Source organism: Falco biarmicus, chromosome 3 (assembly GCF_023638135.1).
Source record: "Falco biarmicus isolate bFalBia1 chromosome 3, bFalBia1.pri, whole genome shotgun sequence".
In the NCBI taxonomy this organism is placed as follows: domain Eukaryota; kingdom Metazoa; phylum Chordata; class Aves; order Falconiformes; family Falconidae; genus Falco; species Falco biarmicus.
Window position 1 is genome coordinate 81,855,397 of NC_079290.1, and position 27,196 is coordinate 81,882,592.

General features: G+C 38.2%; 1 protein-coding gene across 4 annotated transcripts in view; it reads left to right on the plus strand.

The window, feature by feature from the left end:
• Positions 1–27,196, plus strand: part of TENT4A (terminal nucleotidyltransferase 4A) — a 61,084-nt gene that overhangs the window by 14,764 nt on the left and 19,124 nt on the right. For all 4 annotated transcript variants that reach the window (XM_056331434.1, XM_056331433.1, XM_056331436.1 and 1 more), the window contains exons 2-10: positions 379–502; positions 2,001–2,047; positions 2,959–3,079; positions 4,661–4,768; positions 5,479–5,607; positions 6,662–6,875; positions 12,817–12,943; positions 20,675–20,775; positions 21,014–21,186. In XM_056331434.1, the coding sequence (XP_056187409.1) occupies positions 379–502; positions 2,001–2,047; positions 2,959–3,079; positions 4,661–4,768; positions 5,479–5,607; positions 6,662–6,875; positions 12,817–12,943; positions 20,675–20,775; positions 21,014–21,186 (1,144 nt within the window). The remainder of the gene's footprint in view (positions 1–378; positions 503–2,000; positions 2,048–2,958; positions 3,080–4,660; positions 4,769–5,478; positions 5,608–6,661; positions 6,876–12,816; positions 12,944–20,674; positions 20,776–21,013; positions 21,187–27,196) is intronic.

Here is a 27,196-nt window from a genome sequence, read left to right on the forward strand (position 1 = left end):
AGAAAATAATCTTTGGGAATCGGAAATTGGATTTGACCTTCACTGTTGAGGCAGTAAGGTTAGGAAATGTCTACTAGTGTTTGTGTTCTGTGTCTTTTGGTATCTTTAGCATTTAGGTAGTGTGGTGAGGGCTAATGCGTAGGTATTGAGATTATTGTGAAGTGCTGCCATGAAAATCAGGTATGAATATATCTGTCTCAGATCCCAAACCTTCCAGTTTCCCTTCTGAAAGCTTAATTGTTGTGGAGTTCACAGTTCTTGAAAGTACTGCTGTTTTTGGTTAAATGATGATATTAAGTAAAGCCTATGGCCCGTTTTTGTTGAAATTTATTGTAATAGTTCAGTTGCCATTATAACCGATGCTACTTTCTCCTTTAGACTACATGAAGAAATAATTGACTTCTATGACTTCATGTCCCCTCGTCCTGAAGAAGCAGCTATGAGAAGAGAAGTGGTGAAAAGAATAGAAACAGTCATCAAAGATCTTTGGCCTACAGCTGATGTGAGTGTCACTTGAGTGTTGATTTGCTTCTCTAGTAAATTGTAGAGCTCAGTTCACTTAACCTTGCTATTATCGTTCTGTGTTCTAGAAATGAGCAGATAAGACATCAAACTTAAGGCAGTTGACTTAATATCACAGGTCTGTGGTACTTGACAGTTTATTTTAAAAAGTTGAGGGAACGTAAAACCAAGATTTCAGGTTAATGAAGGCTACTGATAGTTTTTCCATTTTGAGAACTGGGGGTGTGAAGAACTGTCTACTTTAAGAAATGCATTTCTTAAAGTAAAAACTTATTAAATTGATTGTTTCTGCATAACTTCATTTTGAATAGTAGTGAGACTGAGACTGACTACCTATGTATGCATTTCTGCAGTGAGTTTGGACTCTGTGCATATTTGTAAATACAAATATTTTACAAAAGAACAGTTAAAAAACCCAGATATTTTTTAGTCCTCTCTAGCAATTTGACATTCATGGAATTACTTTAGCCCTGCTTTAGTGGGAAAATTGGTCTTCAATTGGAACTGACTTTTCAAACCCTTTATTACCCAAAGAGTAAGTTTTTCCTCCACATGAAAAACATCCAAAAGGAGTGTAATGTAAACTATCTGTAGCATTGCCTGTGTGATTACCAGGTAGTAGTGTTGTCATTAACAAACAGGAAAACTTTTCAGACCACTGTGATTTCATAGCTTTCCATGATAAGAGTGAGGGCTGTGGCCACAGTACTGAGCTAAAGATACTGTAAAGCTCATCTACTTAATCCTCACCTGTGATTTTCCTTAGCAATAACATTTTTCTAGCTTGTGGAAACTGATACAAACACTGCAGTGGCCCAGTGTTGCCCAGCCTTTTCAGAGGTCACTTCAAAGAAAAGACTTGTAAATTGTGCTCGGCTGTAGTAGAGGGGGAAGAATGTCTCAATTCTCTAGATTGGAAGCATACTAAAAGTATTGAATGTGGACTGTGAATGTCTTTTCAGCATGCCTTTTCCACACACAAACACCTATCACAATTTCATAGCCATCCTTACAGTAAAATCTGAGTATTCATGGTTATCTGAATTGTATGCTTAGATGCACTTGCTGTTTTTTAAACCTGGAAATTTGGAAAAATGTTTCCCTTAAACTCTTCCCAATTTCAGTAAAGCTGCCCTATCAGGAAAGAAGGGAGCGGGAAGGAAGGAGACTTATAACAGCTTATACTTCTGTTGAACTGGAAACATATAGTGAAAAGGACTTGTTTCAAAAGTTTGTGCTCTGCTGCTAGCAGGACTGCTAGTCATTTCATGTGGAAAAAAGCCAGTTTCCTCTAAAGCCGCATCTATAGGAGACAGTGTGTTTGTACAGTCTTAAGACAATATGTAATAAAGTTCACTAACTTTTTTACTGGGTTATATTCCTAACAGATCCAGAAAAATCATAAGTCTTGTGAAAGTAAAAAAGTGAGCATTCATAATTACAAGAGATTTCACTGGTGTGGGTTTTTTATTTTTCAGGTCCAGATATTTGGCAGCTTTAGTACAGGGCTTTATCTTCCAACTAGGTAAGTAATAATTTACTTTTATATAAAAACTTGTCGTCTTTTAGAGTGATAGTAAATTTCAAAGGGGAATTTAGACTGGAGTGTGTAAACCTATCAAAGTTCCACTGAAATTTTTGCTTAATGTCCCACATGACAAAGGGAAGAGCTTTTGAAGTTACAGATTTGAGAGAAGTGTTTGATGTATCATTGTACTGCTCTAGGTACTTGCTGACCTGTTGGTGAATTACCTTTTCATCCTTCTGTCTGGGGTTAGTTTTTGGCTCTTTGTCTTCAAGATGCAGTGAAATTAAATGTTTAGTATTGCCTGTGTAAAGATTGGGTTTTGTTAAGTAAGGTGAATTACTAAGAGTGTGTCAGTTCTCTGTGCATGCAGATAAGTTATCACAACTGTTTTCTCATGTTTTTGAGAGCAAAATACCTTGCTTCAGTGTTTCATGTTGCTTGATGGTTCAGTAGATTTGTGCGGAAAACCTGTGCAGCTGTGTCTTAAAGACTGTGTTGTCTTTACATGAATTAAATTTTCAGTAGGGAAGCACTGAAAATTTAATTTCTGTGAATCACTGATAAAAAACGTTTGGACTGTTAATATGCCTGTCAACATGGTAGATGAGGGATGGGATTGGTCTGTGGAAGTCAGAGGGGAAGGGAGCAAGAAAAGTAAAAGGGAGGGGAACTTGAAGAACTCATTGGAGAACTGGAAGCAAGAAACTGCAATATTATGGGTTCTAAAGCATGCTAGACCATCTCTTAACGTTCCTAAAGGAAGCTTACTTGGAACCTACATTAAAAGTTGCAAAATGGTTACCCTGAAGGACTTGTAATATGTAGAATGCTAATTTTACAATTTTTTTTTTCGTGGAGTATTATGCTTTTGACTTAGTGGATCTCATGCTGTCGTCTTTTTTTTCTAGTGATATTGATCTAGTTGTTTTTGGGAAATGGGAACGGCCCCCTTTACAGCTGTTGGAGCAAGCACTAAGAAAACACAATGTGGCTGAGCCATACTCCATAAAAGTACTTGATAAAGCTACAGTAAGTAATAGTCTTCGGTATACTGAACTGAAAAGCTTTCAGATCCCTTAGATGTTGTTGGTAAACAGTGTTCTTAATTCATGAAGCAAATAATATAGTCTTAAACACGATGTTTTGCTCTGTGCAAAATTTTAGTAGAATCTGTATGTGCTTAGTGACAGCACACAGTTTTTTACGTGGACAGTGGTAATTGTGTACTGTATTTGCTGGAAGGCCATACATCATGCTTATGTTGTCAATAAAAATCTGAAAGTCAGTATCCACAAAATATCTAGTAAAATAAGTTGACTGTTTGTGTAATGTTTTTCTGCTGACCTTTGAGAGGACTTTTTTTAGCCAGGGGTGAGTAACTAGAGCTGTCTAGCTTGAAACCCCAGTTTTTTCAGGTTGTCTTGTTTCTGATGGCATAGTGAAGTGTTCCAAATCTAATGTTTGTTTCTCCTTTCCAAAATACGCTACTTAACAGCTTTATTTCATTTTTGAAACTGATGTGTAGTATTTCTTGCATCTGTCTTGTAAGCCTAACAGATCACAATGAATATGCTAAAAACTTTTAAGTATGAGAATTTTACTTTACTAAGCAAGTGCTCTTTTCTCCAGGAGACTAAGCATATTCCAGACTTCTGTTAGCAAGCTGTTGTATTTTGTGGTCTCTGGAATAGGGTGACTTTTAGGTCCAGAAGATTCCTATGGCTTCTGTTGCAGTAGCAGTACATAACGGTAGCTCTGTTAGTCTTTGGTTTACTTGAGAAAGAGTGGGATTTTCAGAATCAGCGATACCAGTTAGTGATGGAAAATGGCACTAGGCTAGGCCTATCAATTTTACTAGCCTTATTTTATTCCCTCAGCTGTTTGTATAAAGTGATGCTATACTTCTGTTCTTTTTTGTTTTCCATTTCAGATTAAAAATAGAAGAAGTTAAATTTAAAATGAATGTTATCAGCTGAAGTTTAGGTTATGATTGTAAGATGGTTTTGTAGGATACTGCCTTCTAGGTGGTGGTGTGAGACTGAGCTACATGTTCAGTATTTCTACAATAATTTATTGCTGCCAGGGAGGAAATATTGCTACTTGTGCTTTGCACTTATCCATTCTGGCTTTTGCTTGACTCTGCAGTGAACCAGTTCAGCTTGATAAACCAACAGACAGTGCTTTATTTTTTTCTGCTAGGCTAGACTTCTGTCAGTTGAGTGAATGGTGCAGTGCTAGGTCAGATGAATGTGGTTCCCACAGGTTATGAGTAGAATGTTTCCTATTAACATAGTGAGACATAAACTTAGTTGTATGAACAGTGATATTGCAGCCATGAAGGCAGATTTCTAACAGCTATGGAAGAGTACGTGAGTGATCATAAGTCAATGTGATCATACATGCCTGTGTGTTTAATCACCACACTAAAAAGTGTTTGCTTCTAAGCCAAGTTAGGTTTGTTGCCTCTTCTCAAAACCATGTTTCCTTGTCTTGATAGTGGCGTTCATTTGGACTAATAGTAACCGTATGTCTTAAGTGAATAAGCTGGGGAATGTAGTACCCAGTGTTGCATTTCTGGGGATTCATAAAACCCTATTCTAATTTTTTCAGGTACCAATAATAAAACTTACTGACCAGGAGACAGAAGTTAAAGTTGACATCAGTTTTAATGTAGAAACTGGTGTGAAGGCAGCTCGATTTATCAAGGAATACATGAAGGTATCGGCCATATCATGAACGTTATACTACTTACTGTGGATGTGCTAGATGCTTAGCTAACCTGTTTTGGTATGGCTTAAGGCTTGAAAATTTATTGCTGAAGATTATTTTTGTTAATACTAATTAAATATGCATATTTTAGTTTATTTTCTACTGGTATCTATTCAGTGTTACCTTTGAGTGCTAGATGTTTGTGTGGATAAACCTGTACACTGAAAGGACTTCTACAATCATATCTAGATCTGTAGGTAGGTACTAAACTTTGCTTCTAAAGCAAGTCTGTTCAGGTTTTGCTTACCTTGAATTTAAGTGATACTTGATTATGAATACTGTGTTGCTAAACAATGTCTAAATCCAATTCTTCTGTAGCTGCATACTTAAAATCAAGTTTACTTTTATTCTATGTAATAAAGTACTGTTTAGATGGACAGTTTTGACTATAATGAGTGACACTGGGATTCACAGAATCTTCTGTTTAGGGGGGAAATAAATTTGATATGTAAGCTGTTTGATCAAATAAGAGTTGAAGTGTATTCACCTGTTTCTAGAATAAAAAAAGTGTTTCAGTTCTTCCTATGGAAACACTGTATAGAAGACTGCTGAATAACATTCTTGTCTTAGAAGATGAAGCTTCTTGTCAGGATTGTTCATTTCTTTCTTATCTTTGGGATACTGATGTTGTCACTGATAAGACTTAATTTGCTTTGCAGAAATACTCTTTGCTGCCTTACTTGATTTTAGTATTAAAACAGTTCCTCCTTCAGAGGGACTTGAATGAAGTTTTTACTGGTGGAATTAGCTCTTACAGCCTAATTTTAATGGCAATTAGTTTTCTGCAGGTAAGTCTGTTCCTTATTTGTTTCTGTGTGCTGTAAAATATTTTGGTTTCTTTACTTATGCCGTGTTGTGGTGCTGTTTCTTTAGACTCCCCTGGCAATGCACAGCAATACTGTTATGGCTGTAGGTGTTTGATCTCTGGCAGCTCCTATGGACTGCCTCTCAGACATCTAAGAACTTCAGTTCACTGTGTGAACTGAAATAGCAGCAGGAACTTTGTGAATTACTTTGTGTATCAGGGCCTGTGATACGGATTATGCAACCTTCCTGGGCAGCTTCTGTTGCAGTACCTGAATTATCTTAACTGGTGTTTTGTAAATCTGTCAGGATGCAGTTTTAAGTATGTTGCTCCCTAGACTACTCACAATAAATGTGCAGATTACTTGATCTCAGTGTTTATTAAAATTATGAAGTCAGCAAGCTGTTTGTTAATCATGTTGGTTAGGTTTTGACATACTTAAAATTGCCAGATATTGTAGATAACTGATGAAATAGCTAATGAGTTGTAACTTCTTCCAATACATTTTTGTGACAGTAAGCTTTGTATGAGTACGATGAGGTACAACGTTAATGTTTCAGAAGCTGTCATAATGGAAAAACCTACATATTCTGCTGCTTTTAATGTTTAATTAAAATATTATAAAATTTACATACTGTATATAATATGGGGAGATTGAGGAAAGAACTGTATTTCAATTGGAGTCAATAGATTTTCCTCTGGCCTTGCTTCTGCAAACATTGACTGGTGGATTTTATGTGAAAGATCAGATGTTACTCTGTTACTAAATAAGCTGTAATTTAGTATGCAGTACTTCTTCATTGCTTTTCACTTATGGAAAATTTACTAATACTCAAAAAGCTGGAAGAGGAGGGAAGAAAGAAGTCTTTGGCTTCGAGATCCTGCTGAAGTGCTGCCCCCTCTTGGTTATTTGAAAGTACATAATTGGCTCAATTGAAACTTAGTTATACTCAGTTGTTTAAATGAGATGGCTTTTTGTTGCACTGTTATGATCTGAAGAGCATTAATTTTTAATAAACAACTGTTCTGTGTCACAGCTGCATCCAAGAATTGATGCCAGAAGAGCTGATGAAAACCTTGGAATGCTTCTGATAGAATTTTTTGAACTCTATGGAAGGAATTTTAACTACTTGAAAACTGGTATTAGAATAAAAAATGGAGGTGCCTATATTGCCAAAGAAGAAATCATGAAAGTCATGACTAATGGATACAGACCATCCATGCTATGTATTGAAGATCCTCTCCTGCCTGGTAAGATTGTACACTTCTTGCAGTATTCCAGATTTTTGGCTCAGCTTGTGCTCTCACAGTTTATGTTAGGGTCCCTGAAGTCTGTCAGATGAGTTAAGAAGCTGCACTGAGAAGAGACTGTTGCTGATGTTGAGGTACAGTTGCAGAGGTAGGCTAAGGGATAAGGATCTGAAGTCTCCCAGGGTTCATGGCCTGAGTAAATTGGATTGCATGCAGACAATGCAGATAGATAATGCATTGGAGATTCAGAACTGTTGCATGTACAATAAAATTCTTTACCAGTGCTGAAGGGTACTGAAAGAAAGAGGTCCAGGAAATCCTGGAAGAGGGTTTGTTAGTAGGAACAGCTCTGCATTGTTTATTATGAAAGAATGAGAACAGAAGGTGTAGCTTTTCCTGCCACAGTCTGTGGTGCCATATGTGAGGTAAATTATACTATATTGGAAAGAAATGCCCCAGATGAGGTGCTTGTTCTATGGGGCAGAAACATGGGTGTATATCCATTAATATGTAGCAAGGGAGCAGCTGTATTATGGTGTTGGTGTTATGAGTAGTTTGCATAACTAGCTTCTGTGCTGCACAGGGACCTTTAGAGAATGCCAGTTATAGTTGCATGTACTTCTGAAACTTAAAATTTTCTTTATTTAAGGTTTGGTTTTAATTCAGTAACCTTCAAAGGAATAAAGATTAATTTTGGTTGAGCTCCTGAAAAAATTTCCAGCTTTAGACTGTCACAGGTAGCTGAAATTCCAAATCCGTGTTTTAACAAAGTCAATTTTCAGTTAATTTGGACTTCAGCATTAGTATTTCTAGAATGTAATAGGCACTCAAACTCCATACTGTCACGCCTTGTGGGTAGACTGCTTATGTACAGCATTTTTAAAGCAAATACCATGGATCAGGAAGTCTGGCACCTTTCTAAATACTCAATACATTGGATATTTGTAGTGCTCTAGAACAGGTTGCTAGCTAAGATACTCATTTATCTAACCCGTCTCTGATATGTTTGTAGCTCTGAGTTTGTCTTGACATGTCTTGAGTTTGTGACTCTTGCACTTGGCCAGGCATAGGTGTGATTTTGCAGAACTTCCATTGTGTGCAGAACTTCAGTAGCTGTGTATCTATCTACTTGCCTGAAGACTCATTTGAGTAGCAGTATAAGCCACACTTCAGAGTCAGAAACCTTTGCTGTTCTCCAGTTCTGAAGGAAGAAATTATGTATGCTGTACAATGTTTTAATCACTACTAATAGCGCTTTTGACTTTTTTCTTCTTCAGTGACTCTTAGAGAAGAAAAATAAATAAATTGCAAGTCCAGTAGGGGCTCTAAGCTGTTCCTCCTAGCATAAATCTTGCAGAAGCAAAGAACTGTAGTTTAGAAGAAAGATACCTGGTTATATGCTACCAAAGAATTGATAATTAAATTTTAGATGAGGTTATATGGGCTAGGCTAATGTAATTCTTAAAAGAGAGAAAGTGTTTTAGCAGGGGAAGTGAAAGCTGACAATAACTTCAAGTTATCTGACCACTGTGTTATATCCCATAGGGGTACTTTCTGGCAGCTACCACAGAGCTTCAGAGCTTGCCTAATGACACTAGGAGGAAAATTATATAGAATATATAGGATGGGTCTTTGGGATCTCCTGAATACAGCCTCCTTAGATCTAGACTTAATCATATATTCCTACAGTATCTAAAAGTACTTGTAAAGTGTATATAGTTAATGTCTAGAATTCTGTAGTACGTGTATGCACTAGTTCAGCAATAGGATGCTGAAAGGTATAACTCACAATATCTCTAGACAGTCTTATGGGGGACAGGATAAAATTCAGTGGGATTCATTCTTTTAAATTGGGGGAACTGTATTTTCCTCAGTGTGAAATGGTGATGTCTGGCTAGTAGATAAATGAGGTCATTAGAAGAACATGATACTTCTACCTGCTCAGTAACTTCTGTTCGTTCCTATATTTGGAAGGAACAGGCATCAACCTGTTGTGTTGCTGTTTTGGTTGTAGTGGGTTTTGCTTATTCTCCTGGGTGCTGTAGGGTTTCCTCTGAGATTCTCAAAGACTGATTATTGGGTGTTGGAGGATTATGATTTCTGTAATTTGAGAACCGAGATTCCAACAAAGATGTCAGGAGTCTACACTTGAAGTGGGAAGTATGTTGAAATGTGGATGTGAGATATCAGACTAATCTAGCTGGTGATGCATTTTAAAGTGGTACTTTATACTTGATTTTCATACATAGCCGAAGATCCTTCATCTTGAGTTAGTGTCCTAGGCCAGGGTAATGAGGTGAAAATCTTTCCCTTAGCACCATCCAAAGAAGGGAGTTTCTATAAGCATCTTGTGTAGCTGCCACCATTTCGGTTTCTCAAAGCAGTTGACCTTTCTTTGTGTAAAAAAACTGAAAGCATTCATTTTGGAGAACCGCAAAGTCAGGCAGTCAGAAATCTGTTTGCAGGAATGTGTTGGAGCAGGGTAGATGACACCATGCTAGAAGAGGTTTGTGCAGAGTTGGTCTAGTAGGATCCTGTCTTGGAAGACATGACTCTGGTTGCAGGTGACAAATCTTTTATCTGTGGTTGTAAAACAAACTTGGCATTTATTTAGCAGATTGATAGGGAAACTTATTATTTTATGTCTTTGAATCAGGTGATTATCAAGGTCCTTCGTAATTTCTGATGCTCAGAACAGGAATGGTTCAGATTGGCAGTGGCAAGAGTAGCTAAATTGCAGTTTAAGACTTGGAGTTTCACCTGTGCTGCTCCCTCCATGAGAAAGGTTGTTCATTCTGAATTGCTGTGGGCACTGACAAAAGTTCTAAATCTTAAATTCAATGTGTTTTCTTTGAAAAGAGTCTCTTTAATGTGTGGGACTAATTATGCTTCATGTTGCTTGCTTCTGCACCTTGATAGGTCACAAATACAGGAAATAATTAGATTTGAGATTGGGCAGCCACTAAGGCTAGGACATGTCATCCCAACAGTTGTTGAAGGTTATTCATTGCAGCTTTTCAATGCCTGCTATTTGTTATTAGAACCTGTGAATATGTGTGTATATATAAAATATATGCACTTATAAAAATACACAAATACATTGAAGTGAGCGCCTGAAAGAACACCTTTAATGCTGAATGTTGCAAAATTGTACTTACTAGATAATAGCTTAACATAAATGGATCTGCTTCAGTCCTAGCTCATGGTTGCACCTTTACCTTTCCAGGCAATGTTCTTAAAACTGCTTCAGCTAATGGAGGACTATGTGGTGGAGTGGTAATACTGATAGCAAGTGATGGAAGTCTTAGACATGCTCCTTTAGGGATGAAGGCTTTGTAAGAAAGAATAAGGATTGAATTACACATGAAATCATGCACCATTGTTATCTACTAATACGCATCTGAGGATTGAAGTCTTTATGATTTCTCTTTTTAAAGAGTGAGAGCATTTGGGTTACATGCTTTAACTGATCAGTCTGTAGATTGTGACAAAAGAAGGATGCTTAGGTATGTAAGACGTGATCTGCTAATGAGAATGATCTCTCAGAAGAAAATCTATTCAGGACTGCAATGCAAATATGTGATCTTCTGGCTTCTCTTATATGCTGCTTTCTGGATTAGGTAGGACCACCCCTATACAAACCTGACTGGTGCAGTTCACAGTAGGTCGTGCAGTAGCTTTGGCTTCCATGCCTGCTTTTCAGCTGCAGTGCAAGTCAGCAGCTCTGCAGACTGTATAATTGCATAAGACTTGTTTATTCAGACATTTTTATGAACTAATTACAGGTGCAGTATGAGGCAATCCAGGAACCTAGGCATGCTATGGCATGAGCTATCCTGCCTCTGTTCTCAAATCTGCTTCAATCAAGACTCATACACAACTTCGTTGGTGGTTTAAACTAAACTGCCTGAGTTTGCCGTAAGTGGATTAGGGAAGGCGTATGGTTTCTTTTGCTGGCGCACCAGTGGAGGTGGCAACAACTGGAGAAAGGAGTAATCAACAGTTTGTAGCAGCAGTGTCTTCATTCTGGTATAACTCCATGCAGGATGCATGTCAAATGTAGATGCCTTAGGACCACATTAGACTAAACTAATGCACTTTGTTTCAGTGTGTATTCTTCATTCCTTTCATATGATTCTTAGAATCATTTGGGTTGGAAAAGACCCTTAAGATAGAGTTCAGCCACAGATAGACTCTAGTAGTAAGTGCAATTTGTGTGTGTTTAGCCACTTCTTATATATTTCATTTCTGTATTGCTTCTCAGTTTCACTCCCTTTTGTATATATGTTTAGCATGTCATTATGTGGAAGATGGCACTGTTGCAGGACACAACAATATATCCCGCCCCTGGAAAATCTCTACTGAATCAATAGGTTTTTTTAGTAGAATTAATTTTTTTTTGTTCTGATTTCTTGACCACTGAAATACCTTGGCTTCTATTCAGTGGCCTTTGGACTAAGTCCTTTGTGAAGTCCTCTGCTACTTTGTAGTGCAGTTCTGAACTTAACTACAGTGTTTCTTCCCAGGTTCACTGTCCTAGGCCCAAATTGGTCTCTGCTTCTACTTCAGGATACAGTCCAACTGTGAATATGCCATTTAGAGAGGCTTCTGTCATTTTGAGCCTAGTAATTGCTGGATATTGCAGCAGTGCATTCAGAACAAGATGCTCAGTTACTTCAGGAACAGGCAGCATTTCTTGATCATTTTTTATTTGACTGTGTAAATTGCTGAAGAAATTCTGTGTTCCCAGAATGTTCTTATTTTCCCAGTCTGTTTTCATTGATTATGCTTTTCTGTTAAAGTGGCATTATGATTGGAGAATCCTGAAGGACTAAAACGTGTTGTCAAGTAGTAAAGCCAAGGTGTGTTATTCCGCCCCCCCCAGCACGTTTGTCTATAACGACTTGCTGAACAAAATACTTCAGCAAGCAATGAGTTCCTTTAAAGTCAAATTCAGCCTCATTGGATTCAGTCCTCCAAAGGAGGACTCCTTTATCCATCAATTTTCAAAGCACATTTTTCATTAGAACCTGTTCATGGGCCCTGAACTGATTTTCAAGCTTAAAATAAACATATTCAGTGATTCATCCCTTTCCAGTGTTCTCACAGCATTCCAAGCATCATACTAAAGGAGGGAACCTTTTACTGTAAGCAGCCTTCTACCCACTCAAGATCTAGTCTGTACTTTAGACATGCAATTTGAATGAAGCTTTCTTTGTGTTAAATTGAGTGGTGACAGTGAACCTTTGGTGTCTGGTGCCAAATAATCTACAAAAAAAACCCCAAATATGTCTTCTTGCTAGTAATAGCAACATCTTTCTAGGTGGTAAATGAGACCAATGCTTGTACATCGTCACTGATAAACAGCAGCTTCATAGCATGTTCTTCTGCAGTTAATGTGATCTAAAAACAATTCTGTACGAACTTCTGGAATAATCTATGATAGATTTTGACAAACAGGTTTATCCTGTGGAGATAAATAATCTGTATGAGCTGGTTTATTAATCTGTAGTTTTGATAAGGTTAAGTAGGGGTTGATGTAAGTATACCTGGCCTGTGAATATAACGTGGTTGCACAAGTGGAATTTTATCCTGAATTTAGGCTGCAGAAACTCTACTGGTAAGTGAGGTATGATGCTTTAAGATAGGTTCCCTCTTAAAAGTCAGCTATTAAACTTTAAGCTGATCTCTGTTTCTTTCAGGCGCTGGTACATCAGTATTTTAGAAGTGGTAAATTGAATGCATAATGTTACGTGTCATTCGTAAGGTTAGCTTCTTTTATTGGTAGGCACACTTAGTTGTTTCTGATACGAGTAGGATGGGCTAACTAGTTTAAACATAGTTATGCTATATTGTTAAGGCTTCTGAGCTTTAAGTGTGAATAATTTGCTGGTTACTGATATTAAAAAAAGATGATCTGATGACTGTCACATTATTTCAGGAAACGACGTTGGCAGAAGTTCTTACGGTGCCATGCAAGTGAAACAAGTTTTTGATTATGCCTACATTGTTCTTAGCCATGCAGTATCACCACTTGCAAGATCATATCCAAATAGAGATTCTGAGAGGTAATTAGTCCACTTTTTGAATATCCATTTATTTGTGTAATTAATTAGGAATGCTTGGGTCTAAATTAATAAAATGAATATTGTTATTTATTGTTTAACTGTGGCTGTATTGAAATCTGCCCAGGAATTCAGGCTGCCCAGTGGTATGAGAGTACAATACCTCAATGTGCAGTGTTGAAATGAAGACAGCATGATAGAACCCAGGATGAGTCCAATGTGAGGTTCTCTTGGTGCGAAAGGGAGCCAGAAGATAATTAGTCTTTTCTCAAATATTCTGCTTAAAGTATTTTGAAGGAAGGTCTGCTGGTTTAATGTTTGGTATGATGTGTGTCTGTACTATGGCAGAAAGAAATGTATGTGATCAAATTGCTTGTTTAGACACAAAACTAGACACTAAGGCTAGAAATCTCCCTAGTTCTTTAATACATGCTCTCATAAGCTGTTTTAACGGGCTTGATATGTCATTAGGTTATTAAAAGAACCAGTTCAGTTTGGCTGTAATGTCAGAACTGCCATTAAAAGTAGCATACTTCTAGATGTGCCATTTTTAATGTGGCTCTTGATTTCTTTCATAGAAACACTGTACAGCTAGTACTTTCTCAGCTCTCACCTTTGCAAGTTTTCTGTTTTTTGAAAGGCGGAGGAGAAAGAAAATGTAGGCGTATCAGCAATGTTGTATTTTCATTCACGTTACCGCCTCTAGGATCTATTATTCTAATCCTCAGTACAAATTGGGGCTTGATCAGAAGACTTTTTCCCTGGGACTTCCCAACATTCCCAACAGCTTTGAGCTCCTCAGCTCATCACAGGGAGGAATGGCTGTAACGAGTCTCATAAATGATACAGATAACAATTCTAAACTCTAATCAAGCTGTTAACTTCTAGCATTAATGTCATTGGAAAGCAAAATAGTTCTCTTGTAGTGAGTTCACCGCAAAGTGGATGCAGTCTTTCGCTTGTCGATTTAAAACTACAATATTTCAATAGTTTTCAAAGTGTTTTCTGTGGTATTAAATTCACAAAAGTTGAGACTGCAGTTGTGCCTGCGATGGAGATGTATAGGATGAGTGGTACATAATGTTACAGGCTGACATTTGAGATGCTCTTTTAAGATAAATGAAATGTTTATCAGGTAAATGTGTACTGGCTGACAATTGCTGTTGCTGAATGAAACTCCATCATTATATAAGTGTTGATAGAACAACTTGGGGATTCCCGAAGTTTTGCTTGTCTTGGGTCCTGACCTTCCAAAGGTCAAAAGCACTGGGCCTGTGCTTTTCCAAAGGATATAGTCAGGTACCTGTATTTGTTACAGGCAACGAAAACTGTCTTTGTAAACACATTTAGTGGAAGCCTCGGATATCATCAGTATGTGCACTTTACATGTATACTACTTAATGTATTTGGGAAAACATCTGAATTTTGTCACAGCTTCAGACCTGCAGAGATGTCCCAGCAGCATTGTTCAGGTGTCATACATGTGACCTGTCTTCTAGTTCTGGGCTGTCTGTATCAGTGACTTTTGAGTCTTGGGACTTGTCAGGCGGGTGGCTTGCCATTCTGTCAAAGGGAGTGGTTGGTGCAAGAGCATTCAACAAAGTCCTGTACACAAGTAGTTCCCCCAGCACCAGTCTTGTGAATGCCAAAGGACCTGTAGGTGGGTGATGAGTTGTTTGGTAACAAGTTTGTTACAGAAGCTCAAAAGTATTCCATGTTCAGTCTTAGTTTTTAGTTAAACCTGATGTGCTTGGGCAGTCCTGGTGTATTTCAGATCTTTCACCTGTTAGGCAGAGTGGTCGAGGCACTAATACGACTTTTCTAGTGGCCTGACCTAAAGCCTCAGACATCCAGGAGCCCTTTGTTGTGCTCCCTTATCTTTTCTAGGATTGTTAGTGGTAAGTTAACCTGTAAACAGTGGGCTTCCTTTAAGAGCAGTGACTAGCTATATGACATTCTACTAGAAGGATCAACAGAGTTTAAATGAAGAGCACCTGAAAAGGTACAAGGTTGCAGGAGGCTGAACTCCATGGGCTGATACAGGTTTATCCAGTTTGAAGAAGAGCTGCCTGGTGGGTTTGAATTCATGGCAGCTCTTCCCAATGAAAATCTCTGTGTACAAAATCTCAGTGTACAGAGTCTGGTTTTGTGGATAACAGTCTCAGTAGATTACAGACCTTCCTTGGCTCATTGTTACTGCTCTTTTTCTGGGTCAGTCCAACTCAAAGGAACACAAGCCTAAGTTAATATAAGGCTTTCTAGCCAGTGGCTGCTTCTGATATTCCTGGTGTGGAAAAAGTCAGATTTCTGTCCTTTAGCATAGGCCTTTTTCTTGTCCATGCTCTGTAAGTAATAGATCCCACAGAGTGAGGGGTAGATACAAATCATTCTTAGAGTCTTCATTCAAGCTTTCAGATATAACATCTAGAGTATAGTGGGGGTTGAAAGCTATCTTCTGAGTGGAAACAGTAATCAGCTGAGTCCTGAAGGTATCTTTAATCTTTTACAGCTACAGAAATCACCTTGATGCTGTTTTGTCCCCAGTCTATTTCACCTGTCCTCTTTCAAGAATGGCTCAGGAGAGGTTCATAGATAATTCAGTAGATTTTGTTAGAGCAAGCAGACTCCCATCATCTTGGAAGGAAGGGTTTTCCTAAATATAAAACGAGGAGACTGATCCATTTTGAATCTGTGTAACTTGTACACAAAGTCAAGTTTGGTGTTGTAACTTTAGCTGAGGTGTTTGAAAAATGACAATTGATTTCTTAGTATTTGGGGTCACAGGGACATTAGTCTAGCTGTAAAATACAGTTATGGACAGGATAGCTTCTGTTTAAGGGTCAGTGTCAGTATGTGCTTTGCACAACTTCAGTATGGTCTTTGGCCATATCCTGTCTCTCAAGAAGAGTATGTCATCAAGTGAGCTAACTGAAGAAGTCTGTGAGGAGTGATATTTTCTTAAAACCTTAGAATCATTTAGGTTGGAAAAGACCCTTAAGACCATCAAGTCCAACTGTTAACCTAGTACTGCCAAGCCCACCACTAAACCACGTCTGTAAGTGCCACATCAACACAGCTTTTAAATACCTCCAGGGATGGTGACTCCATCACTTCCCTGGGCAGCCTGTTCCAATGCTTGACACCCCTTTTGGTAAAGAAATTTTTTCTAATACCTGATCTGAACCTCCCCTGGTATAACTTGAGTCCATTTCCTCTTTTTACTTGGAAGAAGAGATCGACAACCACCTCCTTTTAGGTAGTTGTAAAGCACAGTAAGTTTTCCCCAGAGCCTCCTTTTCTCCAGACTGAAGAACCCCAGTTCCCTCAGCTGCTTCTCATTAGACTTGTTCTCCAGATCCTTCATCAGCTTCATCACTCTTCTTTGGATATGAAGTTTCAAGTTAGTGACCATTTTTCCAGTTTTATTCTGTTTCTTGATAAACCACAGGAAGCCTAAGCAGATGTTTGGCAGCAAGCTCTTGCTCATTGATTCATATCCTTTGAAATAGTGGAGTATATGTTACTACCTTGTCCATGGTCTATATATTAAGGTTGAAATTCACATTATACCTTGTCTAGCCTAACTATCTGTGGGCTGTCTCCTGTCAGTGGCCCTCTTTCTTCCTTCTCAGTCTGTGTATTCCTGACTCTTGCCTTGTATAAGATCTAGTAGGCCTGCAGTCAGAAGGTGAGTCAGATGAGAATGTTCTGTTCTAACTGAAACAAATACATCAACACTTCTGCCATAGCAAGAAGTTGATCCAGGTTATGACTGTGTGATGGGCAGATGAGAAGCAAGAGAAGCAGGAGTTCACATTTGGAGGAAGATGGAGAGTAGTATTGTACCATTTGACAGCTGCAAGTTATGCTGATCCGGATGTGACAAAGATGTCATCCTTAGGTTAATACATTTGTCTGTAGATTAGGATGTTGGCTTATGCATTGGGCCTGCTGCATGGTTCAGATATGAATGTGTGCTCAGACTGCCTCTAAACAGCAGTGTAGCTGCATTTGGGAGACAGAAAAGGTCATATGAAATGAGGAATGAAGACTGGTTCTGCTGTGATGTGCCCTTCCAGTATAACTTAAGACTTCTAGGAACTGAAGAAAGGTTTCAGAGTTGCAGATTGGTAACAGGCTCCTCCTTGTTGGTGCCAGATGTAGTACAGGTGGATGAGGAACGGGACTGTCATGCCAACAGGCTAGAATTCAGAGTTTGAGGAAGCTTTGGCAGGGTTTTGCTACTGCATATCTGGAGTTGTCGTTGACAGGTAGTAATCTTCAAAACAACAGCAGTCTGGGCTATATATGAAGTGGTCTTTTCCTCTGTGCTTGAAAGCTCTTTGATCTTTTCCTAGTGTACAGTTCAAGTGATCTAACTGCTGACGGGTCTGTTAGGTTTAGCTTGCCCCTGGTTGGCCCAAGATAGCCTTGGGAACTCTAGGAGTTGTCAGAGGGAATGTTAAACTTGCTTGCTAGATCTGCTGACAAATCAGAAATGTGGCATCTGAAGTGGTCCTTTGCTTCACATCCTGAATGGTGGGTTGCTGTCACTAGGATGCATGCTGTTTCTTAAGAGGTGTCAGCAATATCAGCTTTTCCTCCACAGAGTTTTTGTCTGAGTCAAGGTTTTAGTATTTTGGGTTTTTTTTAGGCTCATGCGCAAGCAGATCCTTCTCAGGTGCTCCTCTAAAACTCCGCTTTTAGATTATATTACCCTTTTAATACCAGGAGGATATTTCATAAGTTCAATTAAGGAGCCCCGAACAGTTATTTTGACTTTTCTTTCACAGACTCAATGCTTTTTCCTGCTCTGGTACTCACTTGTTCGTGTGGAGCTTGACTGGAGCTTTAGATACTTGGATTTTTCTGAATCTTATGTCAGCACCCTGAGCCTTTTAAGAGTGATTGTAAGATTTATTTACACCTTAGTTGTGCTTTAATGACAGCTAGAAAGTATCCCTGTGAACTGAGTGCTTGAAGTGTGTGAAGTGTGTAAAAAGAGGAGCTTCTAAGCTTTTATCATAAAATGACCTAGGTATGTAAATAGCTTATTCTTGGTTTTACTATGTAATAATATTAAGGGAAAAACCCTAAAGGGGTGTCTCATAGGACAACTGTCTAATTTTACTAACTGGTTAACTGTGTTTATTCCATGTCTTCCAAACAAGCATCTCCAAAGAATTGTGGGAGTGTCTCATCTGTAGAAATTCTGTCCTCAGCCAAAAAAAACAACCCAAAAGTGTAGAATTTCCTCATACTAAAGTATAGTAGATAAGTAGGCTTTGCTGTTCCTAAGCATTTTCAGTGTTAAAAACAGATATAAACATAGTTTTTAGATGTTTACTTAAAAAAAATTCTCTGACCCCATGGATGTGCTTGAGTCCCATACATGAAATGGTGTTCCATTATCTACTTTGATCACACTTGCTTCCTTTTTCTTTCCTGCTATATTAAGTATATGGTAGTATAGCCTTGAATTGTCTTTCAGTTTCTGATGTCTCAGAATGAATGTTTTTAATTTTGGTGTATGAGTGGTGTAGTATAGATTTGCCTTTGAACTTCTGACCTGGTAACTTAGTGAATTTCTTTTTTGCTATCTTTCTACCAAAAAAAAGTCTGGGCCTTTGATCTATTCTCTGTCAAAGAAGTTAGTGAGGGAGGAGATTCCCAGGTTCTGTATGTGCAACTCCACCATAATTGTTGGTGTAGCAGTCGTTTCACCCTTTACACCTATTTGACAGCAGGCATTTTTTGGTATATGTTGCCCATGCTGATAAAAATGCCAGTGTATGTAATTCATTTTCCTTCTGGTATATGAAGGCATGACTTGATTTGCTTCTGGGAAGGTAGTCCAAGAAGCTTCAGACTTGATGAACTCTTTCTCCGTAAGAGCTTATATTCAGTTCATATTCATTTTCTGTTTCTGACACAGCTGGTAGTAGTTGTGAAATTCATGGGTTATCCTAGAGTAAAAGCTCAGATCTTTCTGAAGGTATTCTCAGATGAAAGCTTTAGTTGCAAGATTTTCTTCTCTGACCCAGTATGTGTATGTTTAAGTCCAATATTGGCATTGCTGTCTTGGGAACTGCAACTCAAGGGCCATAGCTGATTCTCTGCAGTGTTGGTCATCCCTGTCTTCATTATGTCTCTTTTGACTTCCTGTTTGAGATTGAGAAGCCAGAACTGCATCGAGTATTTGAAATGCTGTTATGTCATGGGAGTGTACATTGACAAAATACTATCCTCAGTGTCATTTGTTCCTTTCTTAATGTGCTCTACTTAGCTATTGAACTGTGGTTTCCAAAGAATCACCTATTTTAACCCACATCTCTAGTTGCTGAGTGGTGCCAATCATGCCTTTAGTTCTGCATGTGAAATTCAAGATTTTATTTTCCAACATGCATCATGTTATCTACATTACATACATGAATGGGGGATGACATTAATTCTGTCTGTAAGGTCCTTCTGCAGCTATTGAACTTGTAACTTAGATGATACTTGGTTCAATATTTGCTTAAAATGCTGGACTGCCTTTTGCAGTACTAACACACTGACATGCCTTTAAAGTTGGAAGACTAAACATGGAATATGTGGTATTTGGTCTTGCATGAAATAGTAATCCCTAAGTCAGTAGGAGAATTATTGCTCCTTTTTGAAGTCTTACTATGAAATGACCTAATAAAATAAAGGTGGTCTAAATAAGCTTATGCTATGCATGTCCTCCCTTCCCATTATACACCTAAACCAAAAGAAATTCCTGTACAGGTATAATGTACCTTTACGATGTGAGATGCAAAGTAAGCTTTGTTGTATCTGTTGGAGATTTTCAAAAGTATGATAATGCTACCTACTCCAAGATGGTAACTTCTCACAGCCCATTTTTGTACAGTAGTCAGTCCCTCAGGTATCTTGAGCATGGAGTTTATAGTTAGTGTTTCAGCTACTATTCCCTGATGAAAGGAAAGCTTCAAAGCTTAGCTCTCAAACAAGGACACAACTCCTGCTCAAGAAGAACAATTCAAATAGCTGAATGTTGGGAAGGTATGTTGGAGAAATACTACTTTGTACTTGTTGTTAACTGGTCACTGTTCAGCAGGACCAGGTAGGCTTTTTCTCTGAACCACTTACTGTTATGAATTTTCTTAAATTCTAACTTGTTCTGGTTTTGGAGCCAGTCTGTGTTTCTTGTTTCCACTACCTCACGATCCATGGTACTTCCTTTATAGTTGTGGAGGTCTTACACCTTTTGAGTTGTCTTGTAAAATCTGTAAGCAAGGACTGGTGAAGGTCTCTGTCTTCAGTGTGAAGATCAGTTGGAGGGCTGGGGTATTAGTGTCTTCTGTGTGTCCCATAACTGTTGTAATCCAGATTCTGTGGAACAAATATTGGTTATATGGAGAAATGCAAGAACCTGTAAATTGCTTTTATCAAGTACATTGGTATCTGCATGTACATTCTTGATAATTAAGGTTATTTTCATTTTGAAATAGAGTAAAAATCTCACATGTGTCAGTGTTTGCATGTTAATATGGTAGAAGATAAGTAATATGCTACTTGAAAAATTGTGGTGCTTCAGTGAATTAAATGGTGTGCTAAGGAAATGAAAGTTAAAAAGGATTCTTTGCTTAGGGATATCTCAAACCGACTTCGAATAATTTGGTTGCTTATTGTAATGTTGCAAGTATGTAAACAACAGTCTTTGTTTAATACTTAATTGAAAAATTTTTTTAGCACATTAGGTAGAATCATCAAAGTGACCCAAGAAGTGATTGACTACAGGGCCTGGATTAAAAAGAAGTGGGGGAGCAAAATTAATTTATCACCTGAACTTGGTAGGTATACCAGGAATCTTTTCTTGAATTTGATCTAATTGAAAATACTCATGCCTTGAAATTAATTACTTTCAGATAGGTAGGAAAAAATAAAAGGAGTTTGTAACTCTCTAGCCCAAGACTGCTTTTCTCTGAGCCTTTTTCAATTAGGTTGTTAAACTGCAGCTCTTCTTAGACTTCAGGGCCCATGTATTTATATTCTGTGCTCTTAAATGATACCTGTGTTTTCTCTTAACAGATAATAGGTTGAAAATAAGAGACCAGATAGCTCCATGCAATGGAGAACAGCAACAGAACAGAGACTCTGAACCATCTTACAACCAACGCTTGGCTTTATCATTGCCTAGTACACAACAGTTATCCTCTGGCTCATCTGCCTCTTCTGTATCATCACTCTCCGGCAGTGACATTGTAAGCTTTTTCTTTAATGGGTTAAACTAATAAGAAGCAGAGTTTATCATACTTTTCAAAGCCTCATCTGATACAACAGCAGTTAATGTGGTGCTATCCCTAAGCTGCTGTAGCAGATTAATAGCTTCCCTTGCCCAGAAAAAATACTAAAATCAAATATTTTTAAAATAAATTTCTTAACTCTGTTCTAAGTCTTTGGTACTCTTTGTGGTAGTAGTTAGTTGTAATATATATAAACCCCCAAGTTAACAGTAGCTAATTAAGAATTGCTAATTAATCTTTGTAAATCTTCCCATCAAACAAAACCTCTCATTGTCAAGTTCTGGTCCCTTTTGTCCATCTGAAGTGGAACATGAATATCATATTGTGTTGTGAAGGTGAGTAATACTCCTTGAAATGTTCAGCCAAGCAGTCAGTTCATGTTTTAATGGTAATAGGGCCCCATTTAAAGTCTTGCTGTCAGCTTCCTTGTTTGAAAGTACAATCTGAAAGTGATCACTGGGCTTCATTGTAACTTCCTGGAAGAGGAGGCTGTAGTCTCTTTAGGTATGTTCCCAGACTCTTTAAGATTCTATAAGGTCTTTTTGTTTTGGTATGGAGTTAAATCAACATGGGATCGGGCAGTGCAGATTATAAAGCACAAAATTACATTGCATGGCATGAGGTGCTCATAAATCTACTGAAGCATTCTGTGCTAGGTAGAGGTATTGACTGGAACAAGATGTAACATCCAGTTAACTACAGTAGCACATAACTGGATGATGCCAAGAGAGGTCCAAGTACCTGTTTCTTGAATGCTTTCAAAAACTAGTCAAATATGGAATTAAAAGTTGGGAAATCTATTTTAATAACTTTTGAGGGACGAGCGCCTTCTTTGTATGTTTTGGTTATTTTCTGTAATTCCTCTACATTACTGAATTTTCTGTGTTGAATTGTCTTTTCACTCCACCTCCAGTAAATATGGTAAATTGTTTAGTTGCACCATCTGGCTAATGGAAAAAGAACAGCATGATGCTTGCCAGTGATACTAGTAGCCATGCTCTTGGTTTTAATATGTCAGTGGGAAGGATTTTTCTGTAGTAGTTTTATGAGAAAATGCAAATATTTACTTAATATTATGCATTCCCAGCATAATTGGTGGGGAGTGGTTATGATATCCCCTTAGTTCCTTTTTGCTTAACATTGAAGGTGAAACTTCATTGGCTGATGCCAGAGAAATTAATGAAAAGTGGAAAGGAAGCTCTCAACAAGAAAGATGTGCAATCAGTTGGGCATCCACAAAATAAATGGAAATAGTACCCTTTTTAACAAAATAAAACCCCTTATGCCCATGTCTTGTGACAGACCCTAGTTTAAGCCCCGGTCATGTATTGCTATTATGTCCTTAGTAGACCACCAGCATATTGTTTTAATTTGGAATGGAATGGCAGGTTTCTGACAAATAGTTGATGGGTTCATCCTACTCACACTCGGATATGTGAGGATGAGCAAGTTCTGGTTGAGCAGTCCTGAGCTGCACCTGATTCAGGAAAAGAAACCTATTCTGCTGGATTTGAAGATGCTACCCATGGCATGATATGGATAATGCTATGTACAGATTTCAGCAAAGGAGCATCTAGTGTGTGTCAACTAGCACTTCTGCCAAGACTTCTGGTGTGCTCAAATAAGTAGGACGCAGTGAACTTTGGTACCGGCTTCAGAACAAAGGAATATGAATATGGTGCATCTCATCACTAGTTATTTGTAGTGTTTGCTCTGATCTTGTGGAGAGATTGTTCTTCAGGAGTGATTCTGTATTCATTTAAACTTAAATCTTATGAACTCTGATACTGAAAGCTAGGTACAGATTATAAAGCAAATGGAGCACATGGGGAGATCTTAGATTGACGGTTTGCTGATCTCTTCCCAATAATTAAGGTTTTAGTTTAATAAAATATATTCATCCCTCTGTCACTGCTAACCTTAAGCAGAAGGTCTGTGTCAAGACACTTTTTGGAGATGTATGTTGTGTGACTGCAGAAAATCTTTTGCTGTGTATCAGGTACAAGAGCCTTGCTGGCAAATTAGAGGAACTTCATAATGTATTTGCTTTTCAATTTACTGCTAAAGTTTCTCTGGTAATAGGGGTCAGCTGTACCTTGACCTTTCTGAGATTTGTTTACCAGTATAATAGAAGTCACTTTTATGTGCTTTGAGGAAGAGAAGTAGGCTTGGCAACTTGTGACTTTACTTGGTCGTTTTGCCCCTCTTTGAACTTTGTCTACTGATGTTCCAAGTATTCCAGCCATCCACTCTAGCACAGATGTAGTTACATTCTGAAGTCGCCACATCACTGTACACCAGCCGTAAGTCTTGGAGGCCTTGCCATGTATTCATCAGTATGTTCTGGAAGCAATGTTGGCACTATATATCAAGTAATCAGGTGTTACCAAAGCAGTACAGTGTTGCTCATAGGGATCCCAACATTTTTTATTAAACCTTAAAAGTTTAATAGTTGGTTGTAACAGTAGTTAGTTTAATAGGTTGTAATACAGCATGCTGTATGGTTTTTAAAGGTTTCCTTTAAAAAGTTCTCGCATTACAGGTTCTTGCCTTTTATTCAGTTGCTGAGCCATATTTATGGAATAGACAAGGCTCCTGGTGTCTTGGACTTATAGGCACTTGAGATAGTGGTTTTAGATTGGTTCCAGCAGCAGGAGAACAGGTTTCAGAATAGAACAAAAAGGAGCAGTTTTTTCTGGAGACTGGGTTGGCATAAGCCAGAGCTAACGTTTAGAAGTCAGCCTCTCAACTTTTGTGCGTACTCAGAAAAATGGAAGTGTGGGGATATAACAGCTTAAAGTTGCTACCCTGAGTTATTTCCATTCCTGCTAATGCTTCTCTTCCTTTGGGGACCACATGGATGGTAACCTTTTGAAGATGAGAACTTGTGTACCACTGAGGAACAAGAGAACTGCCTCCTTCAAGGGCAGCCTTCTCTTTCCTTATATACATTTTATATGTATGTGCTTTTCCTCAGTATGATGCCTCATATTCAGGTGGATGATTGCTTTTATCTCTGTGCATCCAGGACTAGCTTGCAGGGGAACACACTTCTGGACCACTATCTACACAGCCCAAAACTTAAGAACTGGATCTAATGAGACTATATAATAATTTGTACAGAAAGTATGGTTTTATGGTTTTTCCAAGGCAGTAAAGCTATTTACAAAATGCCTTATGCTAGCACAATCTGGCTGATGAAATTCTAGTTGTGCTGTCTTCTGTAAGCGTCCTAGCAAACTGACATCTTAGTCACAACATCAAGCTTTCATAAGGCCCAGTAAACTTTGGATTGAAGACTGTAGAAGACAAATCTGTCCTCTGGTACCCCTATTACTATTAGTGAGGTAGCTGTTCAGTTTGTGTTTGTCTCACTGTACATGTTAGTGCAGAGCTCTGACTCTCACTGGCATTTCTAATGTAGTTCCTTGCAAAATACTGAGTATTGAATTTCCTGCCCTGTTACCTCAGCTCTGTGAAGAATATAAATATTAGTGACAAGGAGCAAACTGAGGAACACATGGAAATAAACCTATGGCTACAAGGAATCTGATCATCAAAATATTTTTCTGGATTCTGTTAATTATGAAACTGATCTGTGTAGTAAGTCTTCTCTCAGTGAAGTATACCACTGTGCAGGTATTTAAAATACCATACGCTGCCCTGACAAAAAGGCAGTATGTATTCTTCAGTTGTGCAAACAGGTAAGTTGCAAAATACCATGCATTCCTACATGATCCAACAAATGTAGAAGTGAATAATGGAAGATGCTTTATAAATATCTTTGCCATCAAGGGCAGTACAAAGTGCATGAGTGTTTACTGTATGGGAGCAAGAGTTAAACTGTTGCACGGTAGAAAATAAGTCTCTAGCATTAGGAAATCTCACTTTAACCTTATACTGAGTTAAGTGATTGTTATGAGAATCTGAAACCAGATGAAATGAGCTATGTTTGCCCCCAGCTCTCTGCTTGATCTGGCTAGTTGTAGATATCAGTCTGAGAACCTAAGCAGTGACCAAATTCCTCTTGAAACGCCTTTTTTTTCCTGGGTGCTTTTGTTCTGGACCTGCACTCTGTAGCTGGTGACCTGGATTTCTTGTTGCTTAAGTGTTGTGGAAAGCTGCTTTTTATTAGCTCAGGAAGTCCTAGAGTAGTGCTGGAGAATATCTGCTGCTTGATCAGCAGTCTCTGCCAAGTGAAAAATAATCCCAGGTATGTTTTTGCAGTCTCATTTTGGTCTGGTATAATTCCTGGTGCTAAGAATGCTTTGCAGATTTGATGCTGTTGTGCCAAATAAAGCATAGTGTTTTATGGGATAGTGATACCTGTGTATCAGTAACAGATGTAATGGCTCACAGAAACTTTTAAACCTCCTTTTTGTTACCTAATGGATATATAATCTCATATCCATTCCAGTACAGAATTTCAAAGCTGTCCGTTAGAAATTTGGATCTAAGAAATTTCATGCACCTTATCTCAGTGTTTCTGGTATTAATGTTCCTTGGGCTTGTACAAGATTATTTTGTGAAAAGTTCTGACTTCTTGTGACCATGTAGTCATGTCAAGGTAGTTGACGTTTCTGTGAACAAGGTGCCTGTATAGTCTAGTTTGGGGAGGAGAACAATCCTTGCCTCTATTTAAATTTTTAGCATTTACAATATGTTCTTTCAGACTGTTTTTGAAATTTTAGGTGTAGCCATTGCTGTTCAGCCTTTATAATAACCTTTCTTCAGAATGTCAGTGTTTGATCTGCCTACCATGCTGCCCCCACCAGCTAGGGGATACGAAGTGTCCCACGGAACCTGTTCAGTACTTTGATTGGATGCTTACATTTGTGAGAGTAGTATATAAATATGACTGGTAAGACTAATAGTCATTACTGCTATTGTTCTGCTGAATGCAAGCAAGATCTGCAGACTTTGGAACTGTTACTTCCTCTGCGGTAATGGTGGCCTAGTACTTGAACTCAACATGCTTAATGAAGATATCACCATCTCCCCTTCCTTCCTGTTAGTCAAAGACTCTGGATTTCAGCTTATTAGCAGGGACTTTTGTACTTCCCTTTTCACAGGTAGAGGTGATAAGAATGTGACGTACCCTGTCCTGGTAAATGTTGCTTTTTTTAAAGCTATTAAATTGGCAGGTGTAAGGCATGTGCTTATCTGCAGTAGAGGGACAGACATTTCAGAACAGTTTCTGTAACAGCTCTTCTTGTAGTCTTGTTAAATCTGTGTTAACAACTATGATTAATTTGTAGAGTTCCAGTTGAAATTGTGTGTAGGAAGAGGGGACAGAAGGGGGTGGCCTAACAAAATTCTCACAAAATTCTGACAAGAGCTACACATATTCTCCTTTCTTTCTACCTGCCTGAATACTCTCATGTCCTAACCAAAGTAACAATTCAAATATATGTATGTATAGTTGATAGTCTTTTTGTAGAAGAATGCAGATTTGATCTTTTTACTCCTTCCTGAACAAATAGAAGGCAGGTGCTCTAAAAAGTAGGCTCTTAATCTTTAGTCTTTAAAGAAAGATGTGAGTACTGACTTATAGCCAGCTTGTCTCCCAATAAAGCAATGGGTAACCCTGAGTGTGCAGACACAGAACCTGATGTTGCCAGGGAAAAAAAAATAAACTCTTAAATGCCCCTAATCAATTAAGCCCACATCCTTTAGAATGCCAGTGTTTTCTCCTGTTCTTCCTTTGCAGATTACTGACAGCTTCTGTGGACCCAAAGGGAAACAAATTTTTCCAGTGCTGCTTTTGTTCATTTTCCTTTTTCACTATATAGTCCCACACTTGTTTTGACTTTTTTAACCAGTGTCTCTGACCAGTGCTGTTTTATATTCTCATGCTCTTCAGTTCTTGTCTTAGTTGCTTTAAGCAGTCCTTTGTCCACCTGAAGTAAGAGTAAATTTCTGCAAAGCTGCAGGAGGCACAATTTTGAACACAAAGTTATAAAGTAAT